Source organism: Lampetra planeri, chromosome 1 (genome assembly GCF_965212315.1).
Source record: "Lampetra planeri chromosome 1, kcLamPlan1.2.h2, whole genome shotgun sequence".
Taxonomy (NCBI): Eukaryota; Metazoa; Chordata; class Hyperoartia; order Petromyzontiformes; family Petromyzontidae; genus Lampetra; species Lampetra planeri.
The window spans coordinates 1,809,211-1,823,030 of NC_136107.1; the positions used below are offsets into that span (position 1 = coordinate 1,809,211).

General features: G+C 44.7%; 1 protein-coding gene across 4 annotated transcripts in view; it reads left to right on the plus strand.

Moving 5' to 3' along the window:
* Window positions 1-12,751, plus strand: part of LOC144725037 (corticotropin-releasing factor receptor 2-like) — a 35,643-nt gene extending 22,892 nt beyond the window's left edge. The window contains exons 9-13 of one of the 4 annotated variants that reach the window (XM_078604615.1): window positions 417-489; window positions 614-699; window positions 833-968; window positions 6,615-6,656; window positions 8,874-12,751. In XM_078604615.1, coding sequence (XP_078460741.1) covers window positions 417-489; window positions 614-699; window positions 833-968; window positions 6,615-6,656; window positions 8,874-9,014 — 478 coding nt within the window. In that variant the 3' untranslated portion in view covers window positions 9,015-12,751. The remainder of the gene's footprint in view (window positions 1-416; window positions 490-613; window positions 700-832; window positions 969-6,614; window positions 6,657-8,873) is intronic. The other 3 variants (XM_078604516.1, XM_078604624.1, XM_078604591.1) reach the window with 3 other exon arrangements.
* Window positions 12,752-13,820: the final 1,069 nt, after the last annotated feature.

The window sequence follows — 13,820 nt, forward strand, 5'->3', positions numbered from 1 at the left end:
TATTATACACTACTATACACTACTATATACTACTGTATTATATACTAATATAGTAGCATGCACATCAATCTGATTTCCGAGATAATTAGACCTTTTTCAAGGATGCAATTTAAGTTTGCGAAGTCGATGCCCGATCCTGTGGGTAGATCGTGGGTTTCACTCAGAGGTGGTTTAGCGTCAAACGTTCACCTCGGCAGAACATCATCAACAGATTCGCGTTCGCCCTTTAATGAAATGCCACTTCTGCCACAATGTCCTTTAAGCACGCGGCGATGGCCTCTGGTCCTTCACCGCCCCGTTGATTTGGATGTAAATCCACGGGGAAACCCGCGGGGCTGGGGGGGGCAGGAGGCACGGAAAGCTTTGAGCCGTACCACGCTTCTCGCCTTTCTGATTCCGAACGTTCTCCTCAACAGGTGCTGGCTTGGGAAAACAGCGGGGAAACACATCGATTACATTTACCAGGGCCCGGTTATCCTTGTCCTCCTGGTGAGTTATCGTTTTAGGGTAACTCCCCGTACAATCGCACACGTTTTGTGTCGGGTGATCTTCAAAAAAAAAACAAAGAGGTGTGGCCACACGTCTGACGGTGTTAATTTTGTTCGTTTCGCAGATAAACTTCGCGTTTCTTTTCAACATTGTGAGAATTCTCATGACAAAGTTGCGCGCTTCAACGACCTCAGAGACAATCCAGTACAGGTTCGTGGCCCTGCAATTGCCTATTCCGTATTGAACTATTTTTGCCAACAGTCCTCCCCCCATGTGCTCTAAATAAAGCAGACAGGTTTGCGCTTGACATTTCCAGTGAGTGATTTGCTCTCTTGGGCGGCAGGAAAGCCGTCAAGGCCACCCTGGTGCTGCTCCCTCTGCTCGGCATCACATACATGCTCTTCTTCGTGAACCCTGGCGAGGACGACACCTCCCTGATCGTCTTCATTTACTTCAACTCCATCCTGCAGTCTCTGCAGGTGAGCGCCGCGCTTCCCCGCGCCGCCCTTACGCGCAAACAGAGAGCTGTTTGCGGGCGGCATTTGGAAGTGGCATGCGTATGAGTAGAATGAATATGGTAAGCGGCGTTTAGAACCCGCTGATAACTCCATTTGTAACACAGGAAATGTAGAATTGAGCACTACGTAACACAATTTTTGTTCCTGGGTAGTTAGTGTTATTTCGTAATTGCTTATGCCTAAAAAGTAGAGAAAATGGCTATTAGTCCCCACTAATGTGTAAGAGATTCTCGCAACATTTTTCATGTATAATATATTTTTTCAATAAAATAAAAAATTGTAAAACATTTTTTAATTAAAAACTTTTACAATTTTACAAATTTTATAACAACAAAAATTCCGAGCAACAATTGTCCATTTTACCTTCCAGAGTTTTTGTTGCATTGCTCGCAGCTGAATTGAGGTGCCCAGGGTTTGTCTTGATCCCCGACAGGCATGCCGAAATATGCCTTGTAGGCCTGGCACATCTTAGCAGATGCTTCCACAGAGTGCCTTTTCGCTCTTGTCTTGATAAATTGGCCGCAGACATAGAAAAATTCGTCTGCTGGATACTTGCAGCCTCTTGATGCCATCTTAGAAAAATGCAGATATGTAATCACTTAGGCAGCTGGAACTTAACTAAACTGGTGGGCTTAAGGCTCCTGTATTTATACTATTTATATTACTGGAAAGTTCTAGAATTTTCTAGAAGTTACTCCAAGTTTACTCAGCACTGAATCTATCTGGAATGTTCTGGAAAATAGGTAACTTTCAAAATATCACTGTCCTGGTCACAAAAGCAAAGTTTGTGGGGAATAATAGTCATTTTCTGTACTTTTGAGGCATACGCAATTAGGAAATAACATTTACTACCCAGGAACAAAAAAAAATTGTCACACAGTGTATTGTTTCCAATGTTCATTGCAAATGTGGTCGTCGCCTGGATTATTATGGCATTTGGGACATTTTTAAGAGAGGTAAATAGAATACGCTGAGCCAATGCTCTTGTCTTGTATGCTATTTGCCAGTTACTGCAAGGAGCGGTTGTCATTGCCCCGTGGCTCTGCGATTTGTTTTCACAGTGCGCCGCATATTGTTCGGCATGGGGTTGCTCGCTCAGCATGCTGGGAGCTTCTCCGTGAACTGATTAATCCGGGAACTGAATGGGAAATGAGCAAAGCTCCCGGGGTGTGCGGCGAAACGTCAGGAGACAGCATGCTGAGCAAACTTGTGGCACGACCCGAAAACACATCGGAGAGCCGTGCAGCATAACGGCGGAGAGCTTACACGGCGGTGTTATGAGCATGTGCCGTTCGCTGAGCGTAAAGCAAGTTTGTAACACGAGACAAACATTCGGCGGTTTTGCTCAAGAATTCTCTCTGACACCACAACGACATTATTTGTGGTTGTCTTGCAATGGTGGATGGTGGTGGTGGTGTGTATAAATGGTGGTCAAAAGATATTGGACGACTTAACGTTAGCCTTATTGTGGAGCCTGCATTTCTATTACATATTAATCATCTAATATTGCGTGATAAGGTGTTAATATAGATGACTGTGGAAAAGCAAATGTATGCACAAATATTAGTAGATATTCTTAAATTTGCCTCTCAAAGCAAATCAATGGGAGTGGAGACATCTGTTATTGTCGACTGTCTCATATTTAATTGGGACCCTTCCATTATTAGTAGAGGCTCAGTGGATGCTGTGGTTAGCACAGTAACCTGTATTCAAACTAAAAACTAAACTAGAAATTGTATTACCAGGAAAGGGCCCACTGAGCCGTCGAGGTCTTTTTCAGGAGCAACCTGGCCACAAATGATAGCCCAACAAAGTGGCTTATCACGTGTCAATGTATAGCAGCCGAATACTCTAAACGCGTGTTTCTAAATGTGGAGGGAACCCCCGAAGGACCCTGAGAAAGATCCATGCGACCACAGGAAGAGAAGACATGCAAACTCCAAATATACAGTCGTCAGGGATCGATCCCACGACCTCCTGCATACCAGCCGAGGTAGTTAACATCTCCTAGCCACCGTGGCTATGACAATGTGAAACAGAACTGGGGGCAACCCTTCCCCAACCCGCACAAACCAGTGTGGTGAAGTATAGTCAAATAGCCTCTCGTAGCTGAAACGGCATGACGATGGCCATCATCTAACAGTGGATTTTCAGATTCTGGTCATTATAAACAATTCAGAGTCTTAATCAATCAACATTTGGTCAATCGCCATCCACTTACTCACTTAACTATTAACATTAAAAAAAACGTAATCATTAACATAAACACCTGCATTTGAGTTAAATCTGCTAGACCTCTACGTATTTCACTTACTCACCTGCCAACTTCGTTCTGTATCATGCTTTTCACTTAATCACTCGCCGATGCATGCACTCATCGACCTTCTCACTCTATCCACCCACCCATTCGTCTACTCACTGACTTGTCCGCTTACTCACCCACCCCATTCACTTATTCATATGCCCTTTTAACCCTTCCATCTTCTCAGCTGCTCATTCAAAGATCCACCCCCCTCTCATTGAGAAATACAAACGCAAATATTCCCCCGCGTAGCCTTTAACAGACTATTCTTAGGTTTTTTTTCTTTTCTCGGTAAAGTCACATAGGTGACTTTAACAGACTGTTGGGGCAAGCACCTGTGAAGGCCAGCATGGCACACGAGGGGTTTAGTGGTCAACACCACACCCAGCCACCTTCACCTCCCCAATGCTGATGTTTACACACCGCACCAGGCACTCGTTTGAGGCTGAGTCTACCTAGGGCAGGCCCCGAACCAGTTCAAATGTTTTGCCACTGTTCTTCGTCCCGAGCAGGGAATGGAAATCAGGTTTGTGTTGCAGTGTACTAATCACTGAGCCACCATTCCCCCCTAAGCACTGCTCCACATTCAAATATAATACATGTTACAGGGACATTGCAGCAACATTGGAAAGTTAATGAACCACTGCTGGAGCATTCACGCGTAACACCCACTCGTGTTTGATGGAGGTCGGCCTGTAGCTCAGATAGAGGTGCAAGTCTCCTTACCTTGAACGGAACTTCTTTTGCACCGTACGTAGCCAACCGTGCAAATCGTTGCCCACACATCGATCCGAAGCCCACTCTTCAAACTCTCAAGCTTTAATCGACAATCGTCTATTCCATGCCTTTAGCCGGGCGCTTTAGAGGCAACGGGGCTGATGCATCACCCAGCTTTGTGAAACTCCCGCAACACGAGAGCAAAGATGTAATTTGACAGCAAAGTGGGTTCATGAACTCCTTTGTGGAGACCTTTAAGTGTTACCCACATCTCCCACGTAGAACACAATATAATTAGTGTTTAAAATGGAACATGTGATGTATCTTGATGGACTCGGGCCTTCCTGGACAAATTCCATTATCCATGAGAGAGAGAATTGTTTCTTGTTTTCCCCGTTGGTTACGAAATAATTGACCTTCTATGAGTTACACTGGCTTAGGGTAACAACATAAATACATGAATGAAGCCCCATGACCTCATGTGAACTATTATACATGAGTATCAAGTGTTAAAACGACATATCCAGAAGGCAAATACACATATATAATGTCGTTGTAAAAAAAAAACATTTGGCCTTATGTGTGTGTGTCACCTCTAAGTGATCGTCATGGCTTAAACCATTCTTGCTGAATATGAATGTATAGCATGTGAGCACGGGGCGCATTAATTAACTCGTTGGGTGCCAGGTATTGGTTGAGTGTGTAATATCGGATAAAATGGGCTTTTAGTGAAGACACGCTGGCACTTTATTTGCAGAAGATTGCCTGAAAGTGGCGTTAGCAGCTTGGATGAAATGGGTGAATTAAATATTCATGTTTGCTGGGTGGGTGGAAGCGGTGGTTAGGGCACTGCGCTGTGAACCTCGTATGACATAAATTTTGATTCACAGTCACGGCTAACATCCGTGGCGAGTGGTATCCGAACCCATTCGAGGCTTCCCGCTTCACCGACCCACACTCAAACTAACCCCCATGACCAGACATGGGGGTTGAGGAGGCCTTCGTCCAGCAGTGGATTGATGACATACGTTCTGGCAATATAATTTTTACATATATGTATACAGCAGTTCAAAATACATTGCTGCGTCAATTAGCATTTCCATACCCAATCAGCTTCTTGACTTCAATGCCGGTAGCAGCGAAACCACGCTCAGTGAACGCATTAACGTTGTGGATTGAGAAACAGTTGGTGAACGAGGCCACGTGTAGGCAGTTGTGTTGCTGCTTACTCTCCTCGTGAAAACACCAAACGTGCCAAATGAAGTGACGGACATAATAGAATTTCAAACAAATTAGGGGAACTTAATGGGTCAACAGATTGCTTCAGTATGGATGGTTTGCACAACTCACAAGGTTCCACGCTGTTTTATTTTTGCACAAGCAATGCACCGACTACTGTGGACAATGGAACAATTATAAGGAAACGTCCGCATGCTATTTTTTATAAATCAATAACAACTCTGCATTTTTTCATGGAACTCCCGACTACCAAATATAAATTAGTTACAAGTACAAAGTGTCCTGGCCACTTGCCCAGATTAATAATTGTGCAGACCTACTTTCTCCGCTAGCAATGGATAAATAATGGCTCTAATATTGATATAACCTGTTTAGTAAACGGTGGGGCTATTTATAAAGGCCACAAAGTGGGCTAAATGGCCTCGGGTCCTTGGGTCGGCTGGTAATGGCCAATGCACACAAGCCCGCGTGGGGGGGGGGGTAAATGCAGCCCATGCCAGCAGCAAATTCGCCGTGACAGGTGAATTAAAGTTTGTTTTGGGGTTGTGTTTGACTGTCCTTCTGCGCACGCGCTGTTGCAATATTTATCAGCGGTAAATAAATTACATCTCGAGGCTGCATTCACCATTTCTTGCCAAAGGGGCTTTTCCCATCCGCGGGCTAAAGAGAGCGGTTTGCACAAATGCTTCGCACCTGTAATTCAGGTGCTTGAGAGGTGGTGTTAGTGAAGCACACCCAGAAGCCGAGGTGTTAACCACACAGATACGCGTGTTTATGGTGTGTGATTTGCAACGTTGACGTTTTGGGTCCCTTTTGGCCTATGCTCAGCAACTGTGTGTATACATGCATACACACACACACATAAATATCTGTGGTGGTATAAAGTGGCCAGTATATATCAGTACAGCAAGTATATTTCTGACATGTCTATCGATTCTGAGTGCTGTGCTCACAGACTAATAGATTATATATTTTTAAAGGCACAGGTCTCCAGTTTCCTTCCACACGCAAACCACTAAACGACCAATGCAGGGCCATTGTGAAAAGAGTCTGGATCCTAAGTGATAGTTTTCTTGGAACAATATAGGCTATTATCATAATATTATTATGATATCGGGTTGCTGAAGGGATAATGCGACTGTTTATGCGGCCTGGTGGCATGGTGCTTCTCCAGCTGTTCAAGCAGGACGGATCCATTGAGCTCCTGCACTTGGCATGAATTCTACACCCTCGGGAGTGGCACGAATTGAAGATGAAAGCAAAACGAGTCGATGAATATTGAACTGAAAATTGCCATTGTGATTTGACATTTGATGCCTTAATTATCACTTGTGCTTCTTTCGTTGTAGGGTTTCTTTGTTTCTGTCTTTTACTGTTTTCTAAACGGAGAGGTAAGCATGTGAAAACATCGTTTATAAGCCGATAGGACACGCATTTCAACATGGCCTTTCATCTCAATTTACTTGAAGTGCATTCACGATAGACCTAACATACATACACCGTACTGTCACTAAACATGGCCTCGGGACTGCGCACGATGTCGCATCACTGTAACCTTCAAGGTATTTGAATGACCACAGTTGAATATCTGTTCTGCTCATTCAAGTCCCAAGATGACAATTGATGGGTTTTGCTGCATCTGGCCACGGTTTCAAGGCGTAACAGCGTAATGAGTAACCGGTTACCCCCTGAACCTTTAACCCCCCCTACCACCACCACCGCCCCCCCCCCCCCCAGAGTGTGGGGAGCAACGTCACCAACTGAATACATTTTTTACTTTCACGTCACCGGGGATGGGAAACCTCAAGAAACGCGAGGAAGGAAAACACAGCGGTTGTGAATTGTTCAAATATCACGACTTTACCCAAAGCATCACTCCGACTACCTACGTTTAAAAAAAAATGGGTATTAAAATAGGCTACATATATGTAATAATGACCCATATATATTCAATATACGAATTAACTTCATACCCATTACGATGTGGTAATTACCCAGTGCTTGTGCTGTAATGTACACGCAATTCCTTCCGTCAATATGTTCAGGGGAGCTGTAACCCAAAAGATAAATGGCTCGTGTCTTATAGATGCACTGCGAGGCTGTGTTTGTGCCAAGCTGTCTGATATGAGTCGAACGCTTCATTGGGAAGAAAAACGAGAATGCAATAGCAACCAGGCTTCGGACGTTCAGTCATTGCACTCCAGGGACATTGATGCATGGACGACGAGTTAAATCCCACACGAGTGATGTTACTCGTGTCGCAGTGATGTATTTGGCCGTGACTATCATGTCTCATGTTCTCGACGACAAAGGTTCACATTTATTATTTGGTTCTTTCGGTAAAGTCACGTAAAAAGAGAAAATAATAAATTAAATACTAGCATACGACGTTTCGATTGCAACACAAGCAATCATCATCAGGTATAAATGAAATAGAAACGCAAATCTAGTATACTTAGAAATGTAATACAACAGAGAGTCGGATAACATAACAGTCAACACCCTACCTGGTTGATTACGTTCTTCCTGAGAATGCTAAATTTGAGAGAGAGATAAAACACAGAACCAGAGACATATAGACAGACATATAAGTAGAGACAGATATCACAGAGATACATAAAGAGAGAGACGTACATAGGCACACAGAGAAACCACGCCTCTGTGTCACATTTATGTCAAACAGCTCAAGACACAGTACCAACCCGCAGTGACCAGCGTGGTGAAGTATAGTCAACCTCCACGACTGACATGCCAACGGGAGGCCTTCTTCCCGGAGTGGATAGACAAATGGCTGTACACTTTTATTAAGAGCCATTTACATTTGAGTTGGATCTCCCCTTAATATAATGTTGCTGCTGCTCCAGTAACACTGGCAGCAACTCGCCTGAATTAATGATTGACAACTGCTCTTTACGGCACGTGAACGCACACTGAGTGTGTATTTGGTGGGCGGCATTAAAAGAATGGAAATCTGACAAAACGGCATGATAGCACCCACCCCATGGCTGGCCTGGTAGTACAAAGGTCTACAAATGTCACTTGAGATTACGTCTCTCCTTTGATAAGTGCACCGAAACACAAAAATAAGACCACTCTCTCACGGGAACCGCAGAGATGAAAAGGTTGAAAACCTCAATTTCGAGGATGTGCCTTACGCAGGAACTGTAACATGTATGTATGTACGTTGCACTTCTTTCACACCGTACGTAGCCAACCGTGCTACTCGGGGGTGCGCGGGAAGGACAATAAACTAAACACAACATGGACTTAAATAAAATTTTATTTTATTTTACCTGGACAGGCCCACTGAGCGTTATGGCTCTTTTTCATAAGCGACCTGGCCACAAACGACAGCTCAACAAAGTAGATTATCATCACGTGCGAATTTAAAACATCCAAATACTCTAAACGCGTAGTTTTATAAACGTGGAGGTTAAAAAAACCCCAGCGAACCCAGAGAATCATCCACGCGACCACGGGGAGAGAGCACATGCAAACATAGACGACATCATCGTCAGGGTCGGCATCGTCAGGGTCGGGATCGAACCCACGAAACTCCTGTATACCGGGCGAGGTAGTTAACATCTCGCCACTCATCCTCTCCGTAGGTGCGATCAGCGGTGCGGAAAAGGTGGCACCGCTGGGAGGACAAGCACAGCCTGCGCGCACGTGTCACGCGTGCGATGTCCATCCCCACGTCGCCGAGCCGCATAAGCTTTCACAGTGTGAAGCAAACCACGGCTGTCTGATTACGTCCCAGCCCCCAGCCTGCTGCTGTGACAGCCGGGAAGAGGCCCCCTCCAGCCAATGCTCCCTAATGACGCATAGATAGGGCAAGGGGTAATGTAATATTCTTTTACAGGTATACTCGATGCTGTACTGTACATTGTTGGAAAAGAGATTGCGTTCGAATGAGATTATATTTCTGGAAAAAGTGCAGTTTTCGGTAAAAAAATGTGCTATTCAGTTTTTCAGAGTCCCAATTTTTGGTTCTAAGTGTACTAATGTAATTCAATGCAAGCTTGGAAACGGGTAAAAAAAAATTTCATCCTGTCGGAGACAGCTGAAGGACTGAATCCGTGCTGCGTTTAAACCGCGAATTGGCCAGTGTATCCACAAAGCACCAGCGATGCCACAAACCCCGCTCTCCGACAGCGGGTGGCGAACCCAGGTGGTGAGAAGCTCCTATGCTGTGGAACTTCATCGACGGATACGCGGGCCATTGTATGCAGGAGTTGTCATTAACATTCAAGGCAGGCACATCGGGCGCATTAGCTGGATTAACGAACTGATGTAATGTAGTGGGGAGCGTTGTAGAATGAAATAGGATAATTGGCAGCGCAGGAGAGCTTAATACCCTTGGAGAAAGGGGTATTTTACATTAAGGGTGGTGCTATCGCACTTAAGCTCCCGGTCAATATCAAGGCGGAGAAGCACTGACAAATGCGATGACCAGCACTACTGGATGCAGTCAATGTTCTCCCCGCTGCGTTTTTGATGTATAACAAGTGATGGGTGTAAACAGGCGCGCGCGTGCGTGCGTCACTGAGATCATGCCTCGCCGCGAGCTTTGTGGTGTCCGTGGGCTGGAGGGGGAATGATGCTGCTGCTGTTTTGTTATGGCCGCTTCGGAGTAGCTGTGCACAGGGACAGTCTGTCCCATCAGCAGTACAGTACCTGCATTCACAATAAGCTCCCGTGTGTGGGCCCCTGGGAGACCAGCAGGACCCACGCAAGGTAGTTGCTTCTGTTGCCAATTTTGACTGGTGTGCAGTTTCTGATAAAATAAAAACAATGCTTTAATGTGTACTTTGTCGGCACCAACAACATTCCTCTTTTCATCCGAGACAGGGGAAACCCCTACGTTAATTTTATATTTAATCAAATATATACTATACGTACACGTGGCAGTATAACACGTGAATACTGTGTCTGGGGGCCTGTAGGTTTTTTTTTCAGAGGTCAATTAGCTCTTTAGACCCCTATTAACTGTGCAGTCCTTGAAAATGTCAAATTAGATTAGCAATCGCCACACTGACGAGAGGAAAATAGGGTTTTAAAACATGTTTGCCAATTCATGTGAACCAATGACAGCTTTTTTTTTGTCTCAAAAAATGTTTTTATTTTTGTAAAAAAAAAATCTCAACTCGAACTTGCTGCAGTGCCATAGACAGAGTGGTCCAACGAGAGTGTGGGGGGGGGGGGTTGCACTTGGCGGCTTGTGTTGGCTGTGCTGCGTCGCACTTAAGCATGCAGGGTGTCTCGTTAACAGCGTCGGGGTACGGCTGCGGCCTCACCACCGTTATGAGAGCGATGATGTCGTGGTGGCTGTGTCGAAGTGTGCGCTTGAGGATGTGTGCTTCAGGTTGTACAATCGAGTGAGTGCATAGTGTGCCGCTCTCTATCACGTAATCCATATGGTGCATATATTGTATTGACTGATTAAGTAGGTTACATCGTAAAAGTGCCCTCTGTTACCGGTAACTTTCGCTGGAGGAAACTGTTTTACACTTTTACGCATATTTTTTTACTGTCGCTTAAGCAAATCATGGCAGCAATATTAACAAGATAGCACAGTTGGTATGTAGGTTAAATCGTGCGGAGTAGTGTGTTCGCTGTGTTGTTGGTATAGCTGCAAACAGCTGTAAAATCACAAAGAAGACAGGGACTGTAGCTGCAGCCCTGTTGCAGTTGAAGACACTGCCCCAGCCCAGTGTCTTCTAGCCCAGAGGTTTCCCAGCCTGTGGTTTTTAGGTGACCAGTGGATCACAAGGCCGTGGGAAGCAGTCCGTGAAACCTGCAGCTACTACGATTTAAAGTAGTTTAAACATTTAAAATATATATACATTGTTGGTGCATCGTGTGTTGTGAAAAATGTCTAGAAACGTTGGGAACACTTGCAATCTAAGCCAATGGTCATTGCTTAACGTCAGGATATTTAATTTGTATTTGTTTTATAACACACTCATGGTGGTGCCTATTTATCCCGTGTGAGTCGGTTGTCAGCACAGGTTTGGTGTCGGTGTGCGAGGTGGCGCCTCTCTATTCAAACGACTGCCATTAATGGCAAGTGTGTAACAATTTTTTATAAACATGATGTGGCAGCTACACGTGTACTACTGGGGTAGGTTTTTGTTTTGTTGTGGTTGTGCTGTATGCCTCTCCGATGTGTTTTTTTTTTGGGTTGTACCGAATGTTGTGCGGCCCCAAAGTTTCGTACAAAATGTCGCTCTAAAGGCAGTTTCTGAAGAAACTGCCAGCAGGAACACAATGCAGAGCTCAACACCTACGTTGAGTCAAATGTATCATCACGTTACAGTGGTTTGACAGCCAGAAATCACCGTAACGGTTACAAGTAGAACATCAAATAGTCACTGGAACATTCTCATCCAAGGTTACACCACGACGTATCAACGTAGAATACACGCTGGGGGTACTCAAAGTCGCAAAAAATTATTACCGGATTACAATGTGGGGTTTTTTTGTGTGTGTCTATGAATTGCAAATAACGGTGCGACCACGTCTGAGAATTGACCAGCGCGCTTTGCTGCTGCTCGCAATGAGCGGCGTGACGGTTGATTCTGATCGTCGACGAGGGGTTTGTGGGGCATTTCACGCTTTTCTTGCTTCAGACATTATAAATTAGTTTTTCGTTCAAAGCGGGGGGGGGGGGGATTTAATTAAGGATCGTACTCGCGTGACAACGAATGCTTTGGGTTGGGTTGAATTGCTGGGGGCCATTAACATGGCCTTGTTGTTTAACACAAAGTCAATGGGGGCACTTCGGCAGAAGCGACGCTGGGCAGGAGCCCATTTGGCTCGTGGCGGTGAATGCGCATGCACAGAGGCACTGGGCCCATCGCCCATCACAAGTCACGCAGCGTTCGCTGACTTCACAGGGATGGAGAGCTGCCGCACTTTGGAAGAGAGCTGCTGCTGCTGCGTTGTAGTTCGGTATATATCTGTGTGTGTGTAAAAAAAGAAGAGGCCAGACTTTGTGTACATACGTTTTTATTATTATTAGAACAGCAGCGTGCCAGCAGCGCTTTGCTGCCGCGGTGTTAAATATTAAGAAAGTGGAAAGTGGCCCGATGAGGCGCTATTACTATTTTTATACCACTCGTCGCATCCTCGTGAGAGAGTTTCACTCGCGTGCGTGATTACGACTGCAGTTTATGCAGTACTGTGTTGTTATTGCGACAAAATACTGTCGGCGGATTTGATGAATTCTCTCTCTAGCTCTATATGCCGCACACGTGAATTGTTTTGGGAGAAATACATTTTGGAAGAACACACACACACACATTTAATGAGCACACGCCATATTTCTCTGAATTCATTTAAACGTATGCATTGTTTACGTTGTATATGGACGTGTCAATTATTTATCTGTCTAAAGTGATAGGTGCGCTGTGTAATTTATTGCCCCGTGAACGTGGTATAATACCTCCTCAATAAAAGTTCCGTTTTGCACCAGTACAAGTAATCTCATCCAGGAGTCAGCATGCCCCCTGCTGAGATTGTGCGGTGTGAGTGGACGATGGCACAAACACCCACAACACCATCACAAATCAGTGAAATCACCACCGTCGTCATACACACTGCTTTATATACATATAAAGAGTTTAAGGCATTTATACTTGGGAAGTAATACAACTGTAAAAATGTTATGTTTGCTTACAAGGTAAGTCCCACTGACCTATAGAGCTCTCTTTCAGAAGTGACCTGGTCACAAATTATTGAATAACGTTTAGTACAAAGGGGCCGTCCATAAATGACGTCACGCACCTAGGGGGGGGGGGTCAGACATTTGTGACGATGTGTGACGAGGGGGAGGGGTGAGAAATGTGACTTCACATCAAAATGCGCAACTTTAAATAAATATAGACGACACGTTCTACTTAATTAAATAGACGTTTTAATAAATGTTTTCTCCTACAACATCAGAGTGCAGCGCCACATTAAATACGCACTACAATGACAATAGTTGAAAGCGATTTGAAGCATTTTTTTTTGGGGGGGGGGGGGGGGCAGAGCTTTGTGACGTCATATTTGAGGGGGGTCTGACTTTTTGTGACGCCGTGGTGTGACGAGGGGGGGGGGTCAAAAGTCGTCAAAAATCGCGTGACGTCATTTATGTACGGCCCCCAATGGCTATTTTGTTCATGTTTGAAGATGACTGCCAATGAACAGATACATTAATATTGAGATGTTGTTTGAATTACAACAGCAGCGTTCACTGCGCCTTGCCATCTATTGTGTGATTTAAAACAATACATTTCTGGGTACAACGTGGTGTGGTGTGTATACGCCTACTCCAAACACTTGACCAAATAGCCTCCCACCATTACGTCTCTTATGTTTGTGATATCAAATATGTTTTTACGTTTCCATTTAGTAAGCATCCATTGCCTCTGCCAAACAAGTAATTGCCCAATACCCCCCCCCCCCAAAAAAAAATTATGTTTGAAACTCGTTGAACTTTATTAGGAAGAACAACATTGGTAGTCATACATGAATCTTTGACTGATTGGCCATTAGTATGCGCAGTGTTT